Genomic DNA, 20,688 nt, shown 5'->3' on the forward strand with positions numbered 1-20,688 from the left:
ATGAACGGGCTACGCACAAACTAGGAGGGAATATTCATGAAACACATCTGACAAAGGACTGCTTTCCAGAATATATTAAAAAAAAACTCTTTCAACTTAATAAAAAGGCAGATAGTCAACTGTTAAAATGGCAAAGGATCCGAACAGATTTCACAGAGGAAGACGGATGTGATTCATGAGCACGTGAAAAGGGCTCAACATCATCCATCATTAGCTAAGTACATGATAAAATAAGCACTAAAACTGAGCAAAACAAGATGACACCACACATCCACCAGAACAGTTCAATTTAGAGAGGCAGAAAATCCCAGGGGTTGCTGTGAAGGGCCAGAATGCTCACACATTTTCATAGGAGTGTAAAACAGTAGTACACCTCGGGAAAACGTCAGGAAGTTTCCTACAAAAATTAAATACGTACCCACCGTATAACCCAGTGATTCCATTCCTGTGTACCTACACACAAGACAAGGAGAGCATTTTTGTTCACTCACAGTTCCAAACTGGTCACAATTCAAGTATCCATCAACAGGAGAATGGACACAGAGGCTGTGGCACAGCCATAGCATGGACACTATTCACCAATCAAGGGGAAGAAGCTACTGATACTTGCAACAACATAGATGAACGTCAAAAACACTCTCCTATGTGAAAAAAGTTTTACCCAAAAAGAGTACACTGTACAAGATTCCATTCCTTTGAAGTTCTAGAACAAGCTATATTAAGTAAGATACGACGAGAAATATCCTAAGAGTGGCTGCCTTTGAGGGTGGGAGTCAGGGCAGGACTTGACTTTGAAGAGGCATAAGGGAACATTCTGGAGTAACTGCAATGTACTCCATCTTAATAAAGTTCTCAGTTAAACAAGAGTATGCATTTGCCAACATTTATCACGTGAGTACACTTGCATGTGCATTTCACTGCATGTAATATTCTCTTGAAATATGAACCATATATACATTCTGAACTCTAGTTAATTATATGCATGCAAAAGTACTCCAGACGGAAGGTTCTGGATGTGTTCAACTTACTTTGAAATGCACAAAACCGTAAGACGGAAAAACAGATTAACAGGAAAATGAACACGTGCACAGTTACGTAATAACACAGCAAAATGTTAATGGTAGAACCTAGGCGGTGGACATATAGGTGTTCACAGTGTGATTTTGTAAAACTCTTCTGTGTCTGAACATTGTCATAATAAAGTCAGAAAAACAGAACTAATCTAACCTGCGCTTTCCAACACTGACCATGATGTACCAATTTCCAAGGTATTTGCTGCTATTATCAAAAGCCTCCAACAACTGTAAGAAGGGCCATCTTGCTGGGTTTTTCCATTGTGAAATGACCCGAGGTCGGCTCATGGTCAAAATCTATTTTTCTCCCCTATACTTGCTCATATGGTCTTTGACAGAGCTAATTGGTTCTAGTGTTTTTCCATGAAGCTCCCATTTGCAACTTTTCCTGTTGATGTGATCCTAACCCCAGCATCTGGTGATCTCATCCAATTATGCATGTAAAAGGTGAAACGTGGTTTTCATTACTGTGGTCTGTCTGCCAAAGGATGGCAACATAATTATGAAGAAACTCACTATAAGAGCAACACAGATTTTGACCAAATTCATGTTGGTATTTACATGGTTCGCAATATGGCTTATAATATCCCTTAAAGAGAAAGCCGGCAAGTTTAGGTTTTCAGAGTCAGTATGACAAAAGAGAGAAAAAAAAAGGTCAATATAATGTTCTAATATGCTCTCTGTAACATTACTGCAATAACAAAAATTAAAGATCATCACATATTTTCTTACGTTTTATCTTCAAAGATATAGCTTCAAAATGCTGGCATTCAGGTTCAACTTAAAAATACTATTTCTCCACTATCTTTAAAAGTTTCTATAGGGAATAACAATGCTAGGTTACTGACTTTGCTTCTAAAATCCCATAGATACAATTTATTTTAAGGATAAAGTGAGAAATTCCTGACAGAAGAAAAAAAGGAGAGAGAAGAGGGGAATGGAACATTTTCTGCCAATTTTGTGTCAAAACTGCCTCTGTATATCAAGTAAAGGAAAAAGCGGTTTATGATGAAGGATGACGTTTATCTCTATTGCCAGGCATACTCTTTTATATGATGAAAAAAGACTTCTGTGAAACTACAATCTCTTTGTGGAACTACAAAATGAGCATTCACAGCATTGAAACAGAAGTAGAAAATGAGTATTCACAGCAAAAATTATGTCTAAAGCCTTCTATGCCTCATGATGGGAAAGTGATCTAAACTTTTTAGCTAAAATAGTAAAAATCACAAATGGACATTTTTATTTTCAAAGATAGAAAAGCCCATAATACTGAGGGGGAACACTCTCCATCGTGTGGAATGTTGACCTTAAAACTACAGAAAACATGGTTTTAATCTTTTTAAAGTTTCACAAAGCTTATTCAGGATACCACCTAAGTTTTTCTGGACATAGAAAGGAAATTATATAACTGCCTCCATTAACAGTAACCAATGGAACAGAAAAAAAAATAGTATTGAAACAGTAACAAGAGAGTTCTCACCCTTTACACAGTGTTTAATGTCAAAGCAATATCACTTCGCTTAATGTGTAATACCTGAAAAGAAATACATCACAGATGGTCATCAAGCTGAACTGCATGAGAAGGCTGAACAATTAAACCTATTCTTTAAATCTGTGACTTAAATCCTAACTATCTTCTTTTCTATTGTGCATCTTAATCACAATCCATCATTTGATATTCGACAACAGCCATATAGCTACGTGATGCTAAACTGCATCCTGTCCCAGGAAACGGCTTCTGTAAGCAAGTGCAACAATGCTGAGAAAAGACAGAGCTACCGACATGCAGGCACATTCATCTGGGAATCATTTTTAATTATTAAGAAACCCGGGACTTGAAAATGCTTTCAGAAAGGTATCTGATGGGGTCCAAGTGTGCTCGGTGGGAATGAGAAGCAAGGCAGCTCAAGCTCTGTGCCCCACTATCCTGTATTCACAGTTCCCACAATTTTCCTAGGAGAATTGGTGTATCACCTTCCACTGACAGCACTTTTCATTTTCAAATTTCTTACTATTTTCACATGGGCTCTTCCATGACAATGGAAGAATGGTAGAACTGCAATGGAAATCCCGCTCTCCCGAATTCTAATACTGTGTAATGCATCATAAGCAACCCCCAAGCTTCTGAGTTGGCTGGCACCATGTGGTCCAGGTGACATTATAATGGTAGCTTTGGTTCAATGAGGTTAAACAATTAGATATCGACTGGCACCTGGACCTGATCACAGAACACCTTTTCCAAAATGTATCCCATCCACAGCTCGGGCTGTTAATAGGTATCCTAAGGAGGGGTGAGGTACAATGACAAAATAAAGACGGAAAATGCTCAGTTGCAAAAATTAAACCACCCCCCAAAATGGCTTATGGTACAGCTTGTCAGCATTGTTAAATATGTTAATGTCTGTTCTCCCCAAGAGGGAACAAATTCAGTTAAGCAATAAACATTTTTTTAAAGATCTGGAGGGATTCGAGTTCAACAGAATATATTTTGAGAAATGCTGGCTTAATTCTTATTAAGGGAAGAGGAAAAGCAGGATGCTATGTACGTTGACCATGTCATTTTCCACTCATTATGTCACTTAATCTTCACAAGAGCCCTGAGACATAAGTGCTATAATTATCCCCATTTTTCAATTAGGAAAAAAAAACCTAAAACTATCTATGACACTGAGTATCTTGTTTAACTCACTCGGCGAGGCCATGGCAAAGTCTGCATTTAAACCCAGGACTTAATCGGACCTCAAAGCCTATGCTGTTTCCACTGTATTTTACTTAACACTGTCTTCCACACTCTACAAGGTCAGAATATTTTAAATTGTAAATATAAGTATATAATACAAATCCCGGAATCTAACTTCAAGGCAATGGAATGAAGTTTAATTTTTGTTTTGCTTCAGCAATTCATGTAGATCATGAAAATGGGGTAATCACTTCATGACTGTATCTGCTCTAATAACAGAGCTGGAGGAGGGACTATTCATTTCTAGGACCTAAAATACCACCAGTTTTATTGTACATCTCATATTTAATGTGCACAAAAAATCTTTCTGTGTATGACAGGAGTAGAAAAATAACAGTGTGGCCTGTCTGCTAATATTGATTTGGCAGCTATTATCGAATATGATACAGTATGCACATTAAAAGAGGCACTACTTGCCCTGGCTGGTGTGGCTCAGTGGATTGAACACTGGCCTGTGAACCAAAGGGTGGTAATGACAAATATTTTTAATCACAGGCCTGTGAAAAGTCCCCGTTTCGACTGCCAATCAGGGCACACGCCTGGGTTGTGAGCCAGGTCCCCAGTAGGGGGCGTGCGAGAGGCAACCACACATTGATGTTCCTCTCCCTCTTATTCCCTCCCTTCCCCCTAAAAAATAAAAATAAATAATTTTTTTTTTTTTAAATAAAAGAGGCACTATTCTATTTAAACCTGGGTCCAGTCCTACAAAGAATCATGACATCTTCCTGGCTGACAAATAGAACAGCCTAGGAGATACATTGGACTTAACACAAATTCTCATTTACTCAAAGCTCTACATACCTGATACACGAGAAAACCAATCTCCTTTCCCCATCCCCTCGTTCCAAGATCAACGAGGAGGTGGGCTTCCTTGGTCAACGATGCAAAGGAAATTCTCACGTTAGAGAGAAAGACCAGTTCCTTCCTCGATTTTAAAAGACTCTGACGGGGCTATAGGAAGGTGCTTTGGCAACCCCATCACTCTGCCAGAATGAAACACCAGGTTCCCAGCTCCCAGTCGTTGGGGCTGGAGAAAGACCGTCTTGTGCTTAAGAGTCAGTCAGTTGACGCTAGTCCACGCATTCCAATCCAGTTTTAGACAAGCAAGCCAGGTAACATTCAAAGGTCACCCTCATTCTTGCTTTCCTCTGTGATCTCATCCATTCCTCCTGAGTCAATTATCGCTTGTCACAAACTGGTATCTCTCATCCCAGCCCCGATGCTGAGCTCCAGCCGCATAGCTATTTCCAGGCTGCAAGTACATAGCATGCGTCATCAGCTTCTGTGACATCTAGTTTCAAAAAATATCCCAGATTCACTTCAATCTCTCCTTGTCCAAGAGACAAACGTATGACATGTCCCCAACTTGGTTTTCTTTTCGGTTTCCCTATTTCAATAAACGCCAACACTATTCTTACAGCTGCCTATGCCCAAACTGCTTGCACTCAGTAACTATTCCTTCCTCACGTGTCCATTCTAGATTTCTCTTTGTCCTCCCTACCACTGCTGCCTTATTTCAGGCCCTAGCTCTTATCCATACATTTATTCATTAGTCTCCTCAAAGGTTTCTGGGCTTCTAGTCCCTTCCCTTCCCAACCTAATCTCCACATCACTGCCAGTCTGACCAGATCTTGGCAGACGGCATGACACCTTTCCCTGGCTTAACGATGTTTAATGGCTGATGCTTCTATAGTAGAGTCTGAAACCCTTAGTATCACTACAAGACCCTTCAAACCTTAGTTCCAACGTAACTCTCCAGCCTTTTCTCTGGACATCACCCCTCTCTGCAAAGCATCCAATGCATCAGCCAGGACCACACACAGAGAAGCATCTAGATGTCTCTCTGTGTTTGTTAACTATTCCCCCATGCCCAACATGCTATTTCATCACAAACTAATGATGGAACCAGTCAAACCAGTCAGAACTATTTCAAATCCAGGATCATCTTCTCTGTGAGGCTGTCAGCTCTGCAATATATAATCAGAAGAACTGAATTCTGTGTCCACAGCCCTGCACATACTTCTGTAAGAGCTCTGTCCTACTGCCTGGTGATCAGACTGTATCAGTGTTTCCTGCGACTAGACTAGGAGCAACTTAAGGACAAGGGCCACAGCTTGGTCGTTTTGATCCTTTGATCCTTTGAATCCTTGATGCACGCTGGGAATTGTTAACTAGTATAATTAATGCATTGCTGTCCGTCAAGGCTTTGGGATCAAATGGGCCTGGAGGCAAATTCCCGGGCTGTGCCTCTTCCTAGTCACAGGACGTCAGCAGGTAGGTAACCTTACAGACGTCAGCCTTGAAAGCCTCGGCTATCTTATCTGTAGACTAAAAACATTCAAAGCAGTGACCAGCACGTAGTAAGTTATTACCATCATCCCCCTCTTCGCAAAGTATGGACAGGGCAGAACATGCCCAAGATGTCTCCAGCTCCCTTTCCAGGGCAATTACTTAAGTCCAGAAGCTTCTGGTCCATTGACACCCCGGGGAAAGGGGACAGAGAGAGAGGAATGGGGGAACCACTGAGAGAACCACAGAAGGCACAGACCAAAGGACTGAGGAGCAGTCACAGCTCCTAAAGGTTAACCCTTGCTTTGCCATGGAAAGGCAAATCAAACTCCATTTACACTAATAGAAAAAAAAAAAAGGAAATTAGAATGGCAGAAAAAGCTCCAAGCGTTATTGCAGTAATAATCCTCAACTCCCAGCAGTGAAACTGACTGACATACTTCAAACCCCCAAGGAGCTGGTAGGGGCAGTTGTCATTTCAAAGTAAAAAATAAAAATAAAAAAAAAAAAGACAAGGGGAAAGAAAAATATAAAATACTAGAGGAAAAAGATGTCTCTTCATCTGAATGATAAAGAAGTTGCTCAAGGGGAGGAGGGGAGAGGGAGAGGCATGTGGTGAAAACATGCCTATGTACATTCAATTAATTACGTTTGCATGTAGTTTTCCATGTTGTGGGAAAGCTATCCTAATTCAAATGCACTGAATAAAACAAGTCGAAGTGGGTCACTGCAAGACAGAGCTGACAAATCGTGATTTCTGCAAAGAGCTGTCTCACTCTAGGCTCCTTATGAGTTCTATGAGCAACAAAACTGCCATTTGTACACAAAGCTCTCGTCATGCAGATTTCAGTGACCTAATGACATTCGTTTCAAAGCCATCAAAATTTGCAAATCGCTTCCCACGATTTTTTTCCCACACCGCCCTCCAAAATAAAGGCTGAGCACATTCCCAGTGATTTCACAGTAAAAGTCTTCTGTGAACCCGCCTCCCTGGGTCAGATGTTGCTGGCAGCACCTCAGCATTTCACAAGTTGATCACTGGGCCGTCATAGTCATGCTTCTGGGTAGGATGCTCACGAGACCCAACTTACAGTTGCGCAAAATGACATGTCACGTAATCAGCGACAGAGTCACAATTTGAATCAGGTGTCTTTGACCCTCAGACCCAGGATTTTCTCGTCTCCTAACCTTATTGCAAGAACACAGTCTCTTCAGTCTAAATGCACCTGACTTTAAAATCCTGGTCTTCCCCTTGATAGGTATGTGACGTTGGAGAAGTTTTTTCAGTTCTCTTCCCTGACCCACAGAAAGGCTGGGAATTATACTTCTCTTAGAGAACAGAAATAAGAATTCAGTAATATTTGTAAAGAACCTAATGTGGGATTGAGCAAATACTCAGTAAAAGGTAGCATTATTAGTATGTCACCTTGCAGTTAATAGCATACAGCACCTTGAACACTAGAGTAGGTGAAGCAAATGAAAATCACTTTCATTCCCAAAATAGGGCCACAGACATCATGAAATCGGTCTTTCACGTGGCGGGGCAGGGAACGGAGAGAAGCAGCGAAACACTTGATGCTTTGATAATTCATATACGTTTTTCTCACCCTTACAGGACAGCACTGTTTTCTTGATCTAAATAGTAGAAGATAAAAATAAAATGTTTCTTCTACGTGAGGTTACATTTCCCTATCCCTTGATGACAGTAAATCTAAAACCGTCCAAGTACTTATCTTTGAGCTACCTTAGCTGCGTATCTGCGAGTATTCTGGTAGAAGAAAAAGAGCCATGCTATTTGATTTTTGCCTTAAAGAAAACATAAACAGACCTCAATTTCCACAAACTACAAGCTACTAAAAATAACTTCGCAGTAGGAGTAGCGGTTCAATAAATACTGCTTTCCTTTTGCAGAAGCTAATAATCATAGAACATCTACACCGAGTATTTTTGTCCTTTTCATTAGAGAACCAAGGGATCAACCGAAATTTTTCATTCAACTCTATAGATGTAGAGTTAATTTCCAGGGCAGAAAAATATCATAAAATCGATCTGACAGACACCTGCAGAGGCAATTTCTGAGGCAACTCAATGAGATAGAGCTTTATTAAGCCACAAAACATTTGAGTCTAACAATAAATCAGGTAAGTCTTTCTATTAAAAAAAATGGTGCTAGTTCTCAAAGATCTTCCTAGTGTCCTATCCGTGGTGAGAAGTAACAGATGACTGCGACCATTCCCATTCACGCCACCCCCCTACCACCACCCCTAAATTATATCCCCCTCGCTCTCTTACAGCACCCGCCTGTTTTTCCTTCACAAGCACAATTCATAGGATAAAAATGAAGCACCTTTAATGCCTATGCCGCCCTGTGAGGGTCCAAGGCCATCACAAGGGCAGGAGTCATGGTCTTCTTTGTTGTTCATGTATTGATACCCAGAGATGCATTTGGGTTTTGCAACCAGTTTCTAATTACAACACATGTATTTCTGCAGAAGGGACAATAATTCTTGACAAATGTTAGTGTCTCCCAGCTCGGTGCTGAAACGTGATGCTGAACAATAACACGGAGGAAAAGGGGATGTCAAAATAATGTCGAGCCAATGGTGGAGAAATGGGGGGGGCAGAAATCATAGCCCCCTCTAATAAGAGTTTTAGACCAACCATAGCTCTAAAACTCTCAAGAAATCTAATAGGATAAAATTTCCTAATACAATCCTATATGATCTCATTTCATTTTGATCAAGTAGTTATTTGTAAAAAAGTTTTTGATTAAAATTATTGAGGTGACATTGGTTAATCAAGTATATAGATCAAGTGTGTAATTATATAAAACATCACCTGTATATTGCATTGTGTGCTCACCACCCCATATACAATGTGCTTCTGTTGTTTGCTGACCATCCGTACCACCATACAGCACACAATGACAAATAACATTCTTAAATGTGCAAACAGTGAGCAAATACGTAGAGGTGCCGATGAAATGCTATAATGGCATAGTTTCACCTCATCAGTTCAATTCATTTTATCCTTTCGCTCATGCATTCATTCTTCTCTCATAAAACTATGCTTGAGTTCTCCAGACAGAAGGTACCACACAAAAAGGGGTCTCTTGGGATGTACAAGAAATGACATGTATAGTACTCCGGGTACTGCAAGTACATTGCTTCAGGTTTCTTTTTCTTTTCCTTTATAAAGACGGACAGAAACACCAGCGTGTGGTTGCTTCTCATGCGCCCCCTACTGGCGACCTGGCCTGCATCCCAGGCATGTGCCCTGACTGGGAATCAAACCAGCAACGCTTTGGTTCACAGGTTGGGGCTCAATCCACTCAGCCACACCAGCCAGGGCTGCTTGAGTTTTTATGACAATCATATATATACTTCTATGTATATATGATTAGGGAAAAAAGATTTTTACAAACAAAAATAAAAAAAAAAACAAGTCCAGAGACAAAGTGATTGTTTACTTCTCTTTATCACAACTGCTAAACAATTCCTAGACACAATTCCAAACTAGAAAAAAACAGGACTGGCCAGACCAAAGAGAAACCTACCCAGAAACTGCCAGACATGTAATAGTGACATCAGTTCATAACCCCACAGGATAATACAATTTAGACTAACAGGTTTCTTTGGTCAAATTATTAACATATAGCAATGTTTTCAACTTCAGAAATAATGATATGGTTATTGTATAAGATTAAAACATCAGCAGCTATTTTTGACATTCATTTGTGCCCATATCATAAATCCACTAAATACTTATTAAAGACCCCCAACACTGAGTAATCTCTTTAATAAAAAAAAAAAGACTCTTACAAATGAATTTAAATGAATTCAATGAGCATGGTTTCCAATTTATTTAGTTTATGTTTCTCTCTGTGTGTGAAGCAGTTATAGTAGAAAGCGAAGACTGATAGGAAAAACAATAAAACCAAACAATAATTTATAGGATTAAGAGAAACGAATGCCAGTCTCTACATTTTGAATTGCAAATTGCTTTTCTAAATCACAACATCTATTCTTGAAACTTCACATGTCAACAGCTCATTAATATCTACAGTAAATGTAGTTCTCTGAAAAGAACCACAGATTTTACATTTATTGTGACAGATAGCTGGCACACAAAAATAGAGTTCCTTCAATTACAATTTGGCAGAAGTTAACTTTAGTTAAAATCTGTCTACAGAAATTTATGACAACACAGCAATGAAGTGACTATTTTGAATAAGATTAGCTGCTGTTGATAGTGTAGATGTTTAGACAGTGTTTATAAATCAACAGAGATCGTACTTACTATTTTACAATGGGCCACTTCAGAACCATTTTCCATCAACACTTAAATGGTATATAAATGTAAACAGTGGCAGAAGATTAAAGTACTAAGTTATCTTCACGAAGTCAGGAAAGCAATATACACACATACGAAACTTAAAGTGCATTTTTGCCTGCAGTTACTCTTGTAGCTTTGTCTCATTTAATATTTAATGTTTTAATGTAAGAAAGACTTTCATCAAAGAAAAATAACACCACTCAACAGTTTGTCATGATGAAATTTCAAGTTCGGGTCAGTATTTTACCAGCTAACTACATAAATTGTCCTGCAAAAGTGACTTTTCCCTAATTCCTTATCACTGATTTTCATTTTATTGAGACACAGTTGTCATACAAGCTCAGTAAGTCAAACTGGCTTTGTGACAGTTTGGAAAAGGTCTTAAGATGATTTTCCAAATATACATACATAGTGAAAACTTGGGCCAGTACCTTTTTACCAAAGTATTAGACAATTTTAAATAAAACCCATCTGCACATGGGTGCCTTCATTTTGTTTGTAACCAGAAATTGGAAACAAGTTTAACGGCAGCAGTAGATAACTGGTTAAGTTGACCGTGCTGTATTCGTATGAAAACAATAGAGCCCATTACGATCAATTAAAAATCACATCTCTGGCCTGGCTGGCGTAGCTCAGTGGATTGAGTGCGGGCTGGGAACCAAAGTGTCCCAGGTTCGATTCCCAGCCAGGGCACATGCCTAGGTTGCAGGCCATAACCCCCAGCAACTGCACATTGATGTTTCTCTCTCTCTCTCTCTCTCTCTCTCTCCCTCCCTTCTCTCTCTAAAAATATATAAATAAAATATTTTTAAAAAAATCACATCTCTGACACGTTGAAATGATGTTTACAGAAAAAAAATACATCTTCTGGGAGAAAGATTTTATGTACCTACAGCAGAAAGTACTGCCTGTCCAACAAAATCTCTCTTTCCCCTCAACTGGCCCTCGGGGTGGGAGGGATGTCATGCCTCCATGCAACTCGACAACTATCCGTGGATATCTGACTAAGTTTTTGCCCAGGGAATAGTGCTATATGCCTTTCCGGCCCCATTCTATCCACACTCTGTCTCCTTCCTAGACGCTGAATCTGTGCAAACCTACACCCCAGTTTAGACCATGCAAACCAGAGAGTAAAGAATCCAGAGGGAAGAAACTTAAGTCCTCATGGACCAGAGCTGCCCGCTATTAGCAGTAGACTCTTCAGATGTGTTTTTTTTTAAAGATTTTATTTATTTATTTTTAGAGAGGGAAGGGAGGAAGATAGAGAGAGAGAGAGAAACATCCATGTGCGGTTGCTGGGGGTTATGGCCTGCAACCCAGGCATGTACCCTGGCTGGGAATCGAACCTGCGACACTTTGGTTCGCAGCCCGCGCTCAATCCACTGAGCTATTCCAGCCAGGGCTCAGATGTGTTTTAATCACAAACTTTTAGGAACTGTTCAAGCCACTGTTTTTTGGGGTCTCTTTATTACAGCCCCTTGTGCTTTCATTGTAACTAATGTAGCATGGCAGAGAAAAACATCACAGCTAATGGTCACGGCATGTACAAATGGTAGCAAGTGACAGCATATGCTTTTTTTTTTGTCTTCATGACATAGTGCAGATACATTACTGTTATTAATTTAAAAAACTCAGGCAGGATTTTAATATATTTTACAATTGAAATCATTGTTTCTGCTCTGATCCTATCTCGGCCATCTTCCCTTAAGAAATACAGAAGACAGCTATTGTACAGAAGAGCTAAAGAAGTACATATTTGAGCCCTGGCTGGCGTAGCTCAGTGGATTGAGCGCGGGCTGGGAACCAAAGTGTCCCAGGTTCGATTCCCAGCCAGGGTACATTCCTGGGTTGCAGGCCATAACCCCCAACAACCGCACATTGATGTCTCTCTCTCTCTCTCTCTCCCCCCCTTCCTTCCCTCCCTAAAAATAAATAAATAAATAAAAGAAGTACATATTTATACTTCTTTAAAGGGCCAAAAGTATTCTCAGTAAATTTACGGAGCGCCTACATACGAAGCAACTCAAAACAGAAAAAGTGTACACTAACATGCGACTGTTCAGTATTTCCTTCAAAGTGCCTTTCATGGCTGAAGAGACAGCCTAGGACGTGGGATAGCTTATAGCAGTCCTGCGTAAGCACAAAAGGTACTTACAATTTCATGTGTCATCTTTTCAAACTGTGGTACATTCTGCATCTTACTCCATTATATATCCATTTTTAAATAATATTTTTAAATGGAGATAGTATGGATTCATGGATATATATATACATATATATATATTAGATATGGATAGACACATATACACACATACAGAGACATGCATGTGTCTGTACAAATGACTGAATATACATATTAACGAGCTCTGTATACATTGAGAGGGCCTAGAAGCAAAACCCCTCCACTAGGTATGAGCCCTCATCATTCTTAGAACTTGATTCCTAAATACCACTTGCAACCACGTGGAGAGAGGGCTCCTGGGTAAGTGGCTGATTCTAGGGCTGGGGGACAGAAAACACAATAGGAGCCGGGAACAGCCTGTACTGTCAGAAAGCAAGGGAGGGCTCAAACAAGGCTGGGGCATTGTATAAGGATGTAGAACATAATGAAAGGAACTCCCAGTCCCTGAGGCTGGAACAATGTAAATAACAAAATAGGCAATGGCAGTATCGGATTACAACCCACAGAAGAAAATAAACGTCTAAGAAACAGTACTGACATACATCATTATATAAATAAATAAGCAAATACATAGATAAGAGAGAAGAAACAGCTCTTTTTTTATTTTTAAACAATGCTATAAATAAACAAAGATGGAAAGAGGAAAATAAAAAATCACCATTACACAGACATCAGTGTGCCTCAGGGGAGATAATTTGAGAGTACTAACAACTAAATGTCATGGGGGACCCTAGACCAGATCCTGGGAAAAAAGAGAACATTGTTGAAAAAAATTAATTCAAATCAGGTCTGTAGGTCAAGGGTCATTATTCCACCAACATTAATTTCTGAGTTCTGATCATTGCACTATAGCTACATAAAAGATTAGCATTAGGGGGAGAGGAATAACTTTTATAAAGAAACTCTCGGTACTAATTTTGCAACTTTAATGTAATTCTAAAATGTGTTCAATTTTTTAATTGTTTAGGACACTTCATGCACTATAATATTTATCAACTTGACACACATACTGGCAGAAGCCCCACTGTTTATCCTTGCACATCACATCCCACCTCCACACCACCAAGTGCCAGAACACCACCGCACCTGGAGAAGCAGGGCTCTCCCCTCATCAGCAATCGAACTTCATTGAGAAATAAGAAAAAAAGAACCAAATAACAATTTTCTACACATTAGAATTCGTTGGAATTATTCAAATCATCATCACCATGAGGTATATTTCAAAGGATATTTGGAATAGAAATAAAAGATGGGAGTTCTGGCGCCAGGCATCTGCTTGTTTGACCCTGTGCAAATCTCAATGTTCTCATCAACAGATGACTTCCTTCTAAACTACCATGAATTGCCCTGGATGGTGTGGCTCAGTGGACTGCATCCCAGCCTGTGGACCAAAGCATCGCTGGTTCGATTCCCAGTCAGGGCACACGCCTGGGTTGTGGGTCAGGTCCCCAGTAGGGGGCACTCAAGAGGCAACTACACAGTGATGCTTCTCTCCCTCTCTTTCTCCCTCCTTTCCCCTCTCTACAAATAAATTAATAAAATCTTAAAAAAGAAAACAGACTAAAGACATGAAGACATTTTAGCAAAGTGAATATACAGATACCCCACAAGCACATGAAAAATGTTCATATTTGGACCTTAGGGAAGTATGAAATAAAATCACAATGAGGTGTCACTACACACCAGTCAGAATCCCCCCACCCAGATGGGGACAACACCAAATGCTGGCAAAGATGAAGAGAAACGGATCACTTGTGCACAGCTACTCAGAATGTAAAATGGTATCCGCAGTCTAGAAAATCGTTTGCAATTTCTTGAAAAACTAAAATATTACCATCACCATATGATCCAGCAACTGCACTCCTGAGCATTTATCCCAGCAAAATAAAAACTTATGATCACACACAGGAAAACCCAAAGATGAATGTCCACACAGCAATTTTATTTGCAATAGCGAAAAACTGGAATCAGCCCAAATGCCCTTCCACAGGTGAGTGGTTAAACAAAGATACATGATATAAAGCCCTGGCTGGCATAGCTCAGTGGATTGAGCGTGGGCTGCGAACCAAAGTGTCGCAGGTTCGATTCCCAGTCAGGGCACACGCCTGGGTTGCAGGCCATGACCCCCAGCAACCGCACATTGATGTTTCTCTCTCTCTCTCTTTCTCTCTCTCCCTCTCTCTCTCTCTCTCTCTTCCTCCCTCCCTTCCCTCTCTAAAAATAAATAAATAAAATATTTTAAAGAAAAAGATACATGATATAGAATACTACTCAGCAACAAAAAGGAACGAAAAGGTAACTGTGGTGGGTAAAAGAGACCAACAGCAAAAAGTTGCATACTATACAGTTCCATTCTAATGTTCCAAAATAACAAAATTATCGAACTACAAAAACCAAATTACTGGTAGCTAGAGTTAGAAATAGGGGACACAGAGGACGGAAGTGGGTATGAAATAAAAAGGCAGCAGGAGGAATTCCTAAGTGTTGGAATTGCTCAGTATCTTATAACTTTTTCTACACTGACTCTAATATATACTTAATAAAAACTTACATATTTTCGTGCAACTTCTTTACCCGGACAGCTATTGTAGGACACATAAAAGGTAACATTAGTGGCCTGGCTGGTGTGGCTCAGTTGGCTGGAGTGTCATCATGTAACTAAAAGGTTGCAGGTTCGATTCCCAGTCAGGGCATATACATAGGCTATGGGTTCGATCCCTTGTTTGGACGCATACAAGCAAGCAACTGACTGATGTTTGTTTCTCTTTCCCTCTCCCCCTCTCCTCTCTAGTGGTAGAAAGAAAGGTCAGGGTGCAGGCAGGAGAAGAGACACACTAGAACTTTTTTCCTTTCTTATTTACATATTTTCCCACAAGGGTTTGACATTATAAATTCAAGTAAGATAGTGAAATAAAAATGTATGTGGAAATTTAAAACCATACCTCTAAATAACCAGTGGATCAAAGATGAAATCACAATGGCTATTAGAAGATACTTAAAATTCATGGAAGACAGTTAATGTGATCCTAAGAGGCAATTACAATGGTAAATAATTATATTAAACAAAATCTCTTAAATATAAAAAGTCATGAATTTGATTCAAGAAGTCAGAAAAACAACAAGAGCAATCGCTAAACATAGATGTTAAATAGACAGAAAACAAAGAGACCACAGAAGGAAAAAGACAAAGCAAAAGCTGGTTCTTTGAAAAGACTAATAATATAGACAAAACCTCTGGCAAGAGAGAGATGGAGAAAAGAAATAGAAAAGAGGCACACATAACACACATAATAATAAGAATTTTTACAAAGAGTGCATAATTACAGCAACAGCAGAGCTCAGCAAGCACGGGGGAGGCACACATGATGCAGTGAGAACGGAGGAACAGGCCAGATGCTGGGGAAAGTAGTGAAAACAGACCAATCAGGAGGTTCTCAGAGAAGTTCAATAGTAAATAATAGTGGAATGAACTGGAAGGAAGAGTGGAGACAGAAAACTCCTTAGACTTGGGTTATGTTTTAAAAGTTGAGCTAACAAGATACGTTGAAGGACTGAATACGGGCTTGAGGGAAAGATATGAAGATATTAAGATGAGTATTAAGAGTAGAATCAAAGCCCTGGCTGGTGTAGCTCAGTGGATTGAGCGCGGGCTGGAAACCAAAGCGTCGCAGGTTCGATTCCCAGTCAGGGCACATGCCTGGGTTGCAGGCCATGACCCCCAGCAACTGCACATTGATGTTTCTCTCTCTCTCTCTCTCTCTCTTTCCCCCCTCTTCCCTCTCTAAAAATAAATAAATAGAATCTTTAAAAAAAAGAGTAGAATCAATAAACACAATCCGAACCTCGGCACAGAGACCTAAACAATAGAGCTGCCGTCTAGTCCCAGCTTCAACGCTCATCAATCCAACCCACTTAGCCAACCTTTCAGTCATGCAAACATTGTCCCTCCTCATTAAAGTCTTCCTTCTCTTTCAAGACTCAGCTCAAATGTCATCTCTATGACACTCTTCACTAATCTCCTAGGCATGATGAGTCACTCCCTTCTCTGGCTTCAGCTGCTTCTATCTAGTCGCAGCCGCAGCAGTATCATTCGAGTAACAGCTGTTAACATTTACTGAGAGTTTAGCTTTCTGGCACTGTTATAAAACTATCACATATATTATTATATTTAACCCTATAAAGAATCTTATTAATTAGGTACTCTTTTATGCCACTTATATCAAGAAACGGAGGTGTAAAAAGATTAAGTAAGCTCTCAAAGATTATGCACCTAGTAAGGGCCGACAGCAGGAATTGAACCCAGGCATTCTGGGAGGTTGGTGAGAATGTAAAATGGTACAGCTGCTCTGTGGAAAATAGCCTGGGAGGTCTTCAACTATATAAAAGATAGAATTACCATGTGATCTAACAATTTCAGTCTGGGGCATATATCCAAAGGAACTGAACACAGGATCTCAAAGGTATATTTGCTTATCCGTGTTCACAAGAGGCAGAAAGAACCCAAATGTTTATGAATGAGTACGGTTTATACATACAATGTAATATATTAATCAGTCTTAAAACGGAAGGAGACTCTGACACGATTGTAAAACCTAAATGAACCTTGAGGACATTATGCTGAATGAAATAAGGCAGTCACAAAAATACAAATACTGTACTATTCCAATTATATGAGGTATCTAAAGTAGTTAAATACATGGAGACACAGAAAAAACAGAATGGGGGTTGCCACGGGCTGAGGGGAGGAGGAACGGGCAGTTATTGTTAATGGGTGTCGTTTCAATCTGGCAAGATCAAGAGTTCTGGAAATGTGTTGCACAATATGAATATGGTTAACAGTACTGAACTATACCCTTAAAATTGCTAAGATTTTGTGCTATGTGTTGCTTTTTTACCATGATTTAAATATTATTTTTAAAACAACATGGGAAAGGATGTCTATGAAACAGAGATGGGGAAGATTGAATCCGACTGTTAAATGCTAAAATGAATAAAAAATTAGAAAACATTTAAACCTGGCCCACAGCAGAAAAACATCCTACAAATACCTACATGGATCTAAACTCTCAAATGCCATCAAACCTGAGGATCTAAAACAGAAGAAAAAAGTTTTCTCATTTTGAAATACTATTTTTAATAATAAGATATATGTTTTGAAGGCAACCACATTACAAGCTCTTCCAATTTACTTACTGTTTAACAAAATAAGATTCAGCTTCTTACATTCCTAATAAAAATTGATTTTGGAGTATCAGTAAACCCTCTATGATTTCCAAAAAAGTCTTCATTCTGGGAAGCCCTCAGGTTTTGGAATAAAAATAAAATAAAATCAATTTGAATGTAAAGTTAAACAAGTACTAGCTTTTTAGAGTCAAAAAATTACTTCATTTCTCTATGCTTCACATTCGTCATTTGTTAAATTGGAATATCACCACCTACATCACTTGGCTGTGATGGGGATTAAATTATATAACATATAAAGAATTGAAGCCCTGGCTGGCGTAGCTCAGTGGATTGAGCGCGGGCTGCGAACCAAAGTGTCGCAGGTTCGATTCCCAGTCAGGGTACATGCCTGGGTTGTAGGCCATAACCCCCAGCAACCGCACATGGATATCTCTCTCTCTCTCTCTCCCTCTCCCTCTCCCTCTCTCTCTCTCTCCCTAAAAATAAATTAAAAAATCTTAAAAAAAAAAGTATGTTAAAAAAAATCGAATATAGTGAGTAGCATAGAGTATAAACACAATGAATGACAATTTAGGGAAATTTAACATTTTATTTGCAAGTTTACGTTAATGAATTAAAATTAAGGGAAAAACTGAATTTAGTTTTTTATTAAGCCTTTTAAAGCACACGGGCTGAGTACCTGGGCTTTCAAAGTGACAGACTTTTTGGCATGTGAATCCGTGACATGTCAAAAAGGACAAAACTGAGACATTAATGCTAGCAGATGCGCATGTAATAATGAAAGAGAATTCTGAGGGCAGGACTTGTCTGAAAAATGAACCTAAATTATTTTAGAAATTTCATCCAGTAACTGAGGAGTTAATAGGCTTTCAAAATAACTTTAGAAGGGGTTCAGTGTAAATGAACTAATACCCCTTTTTGAATCCCTACATATTTGCAGTGGGGTAAATACAAGAGAAAGCATTATAACAGCAGCAAATCCAGTTATCCTTGGTGTTCTGACATTAGGAAAAACATCACATTTAATATGTAACAGAAAATGGAAAGTTCTTTTCTTCTCGTTTCTTTTGTACTATTTAGTGAACAATTAAAGTGTTGAGACAGAATGTTCAAAAGCACTCAATAGGTGGAAAGGTAGAGATTTGTTTCAGGAGGAAGCAGGAACGAGGAGATTTCAACTATGCTTTATCTTAACCTTGAATTTGTCCCAGAATCGCATTTAAGGGAAAAAAAGCCCTAGATATTTTTCTCAGTTGAGATTTTTGTCTAATAGTTAACATTTTGATTAACATTAAGCAAACCACATACCCTAAATTTATTGGCTGCATTTTTCAACCAAGTCTAAGGCACAGCTGCATGGACAGGTTGCATACGCCCACACATGTGTTTAAGAAAAAGGGCAGGTGGGAGAGTTCCAAGCCTCTGGCTGAACTATTTATCATTTCAAAAACAAAATCAGCCATGAAATATAAAATTATGATGCATTTATTTTATTCTAAAGGAAATGTCACCATTTCACAGAATAGAATAGTGAAACATGTGTATTATGTATTTCACATATTTTTAGTAAAAATTAATTCTAATTGTTTTCTAACTTAAAAAGCTTATATATGCCCTGGCTGGTGTGGCTCAGTGGTTGAGTGCAGGTCTGCGAACCAAAGGTTGGCGGTTCGATTCCCAGTCAGGGCACATGCCTGGGTTGTGGGCCAGATCCCCAGTGGGGAGCGTGCAAGGGGCAACCACACATGGATGTTTCTCTCCTACTCTTTCTCCCTCCCTTACCCTCTCTCTAAATCCAAAAAGCTTTATATATGACATAGATACATCTATGTGCACACAGGTGTATTGAATTTTTTCATTTTGTACAGAGAGATTTAGGAAGTATTAAATGCTATCATTGATCAACTTACGAATCAACATGCAGAACTCTCTGGCCACTTCTTGAACATGCAGCCGCAATGATGGATTCAGGCAAACCTATAAAAATACACACCTATATCATTTAGAATGTAGAAAATATATATATGTAACGCAAAATGTTCAATTCATGACATTGCTGTAGAGAAGAGTTTAACAAAATAAGCTCATCTTCATATCCTAAACTATAATGTGTATGTGATTATGCCACTGGATGTTTCTTAAGCTACCAATGCTGAGAATTTTATTATGTTGAAGAGATATTTTTAAAACCAAGTACTTCAATGCTTTTTTTATCAGCAAATTACTATAAATGAGGAACTGTCAAAATATTGTTCGTACGGCACTTTGTTATTAGCAACTATGTCCACACACTAGCTCATCTGCTTGCACTGAGAGCATGTGAATACACATTTTAAAGATTAAGAAGAAACTAGGGTAGAAACATTAACCTGTTACCCAATATCCAAAGAAAATTAAAAACTTCTAGAGTTGAGTCCTGGCTGGTGTAGCTCAGTGCACTGAACACTGGCCTGCAAATCAAAGGGTCACCGGTTCGATTCCCAGTCAGGGCACACGCCTGGGATGTGGGCCAGGTCTCCAGTTGGGGGTGTGTGAGAGGAAACCACATATGGATGTTTCTCTCCCTCTCTTTCTCCCTCCCTTCCCCTCTCTCTAAAAAATAAACAAATATAATCTTTAAAAAAAGTTCTAGAGTTGAAATTTAAACCCAAATCTAACTCCAAAGCCACAGTGCCTGTGACGGGGAATGGCATACACTCATTTAAGCAATGGCTTAGCTATTTAAAAAGAGTCCATTTACAAGATACACTTTCTGGGTAACACAAGTTTGAAAAGAACATTACTGTTCTGGAATCAAATGAAGCCACACCATAAAACTGGTTAGCATAAATGAGAATATATATTACTAGTCTCACTACAAAAAAATCAAATATTACTAAAGA

General features: G+C 39.1%; 1 protein-coding gene across 1 annotated transcript in view; it reads right to left on the reverse strand.

The window, feature by feature from the left end:
• The window catches only part of CHM (CHM Rab escort protein), a 142,675-nt gene that overhangs the window by 99,180 nt on the left and 22,807 nt on the right, over positions 1-20,688 (reverse strand). Inside the window, exon 2 of the mRNA XM_028523188.2 lies at positions 19,717-19,783. Coding sequence (XP_028378989.1) covers positions 19,717-19,783 — 67 coding nt within the window. The remainder of the gene's footprint in view (positions 1-19,716; positions 19,784-20,688) is intronic.

The sequence above is a fragment of the Phyllostomus discolor genome, chromosome X (genome assembly GCF_004126475.2).
Source record: "Phyllostomus discolor isolate MPI-MPIP mPhyDis1 chromosome X, mPhyDis1.pri.v3, whole genome shotgun sequence".
Lineage (NCBI taxonomy): Eukaryota > Metazoa > Chordata > Mammalia > Chiroptera > Phyllostomidae > Phyllostomus > Phyllostomus discolor.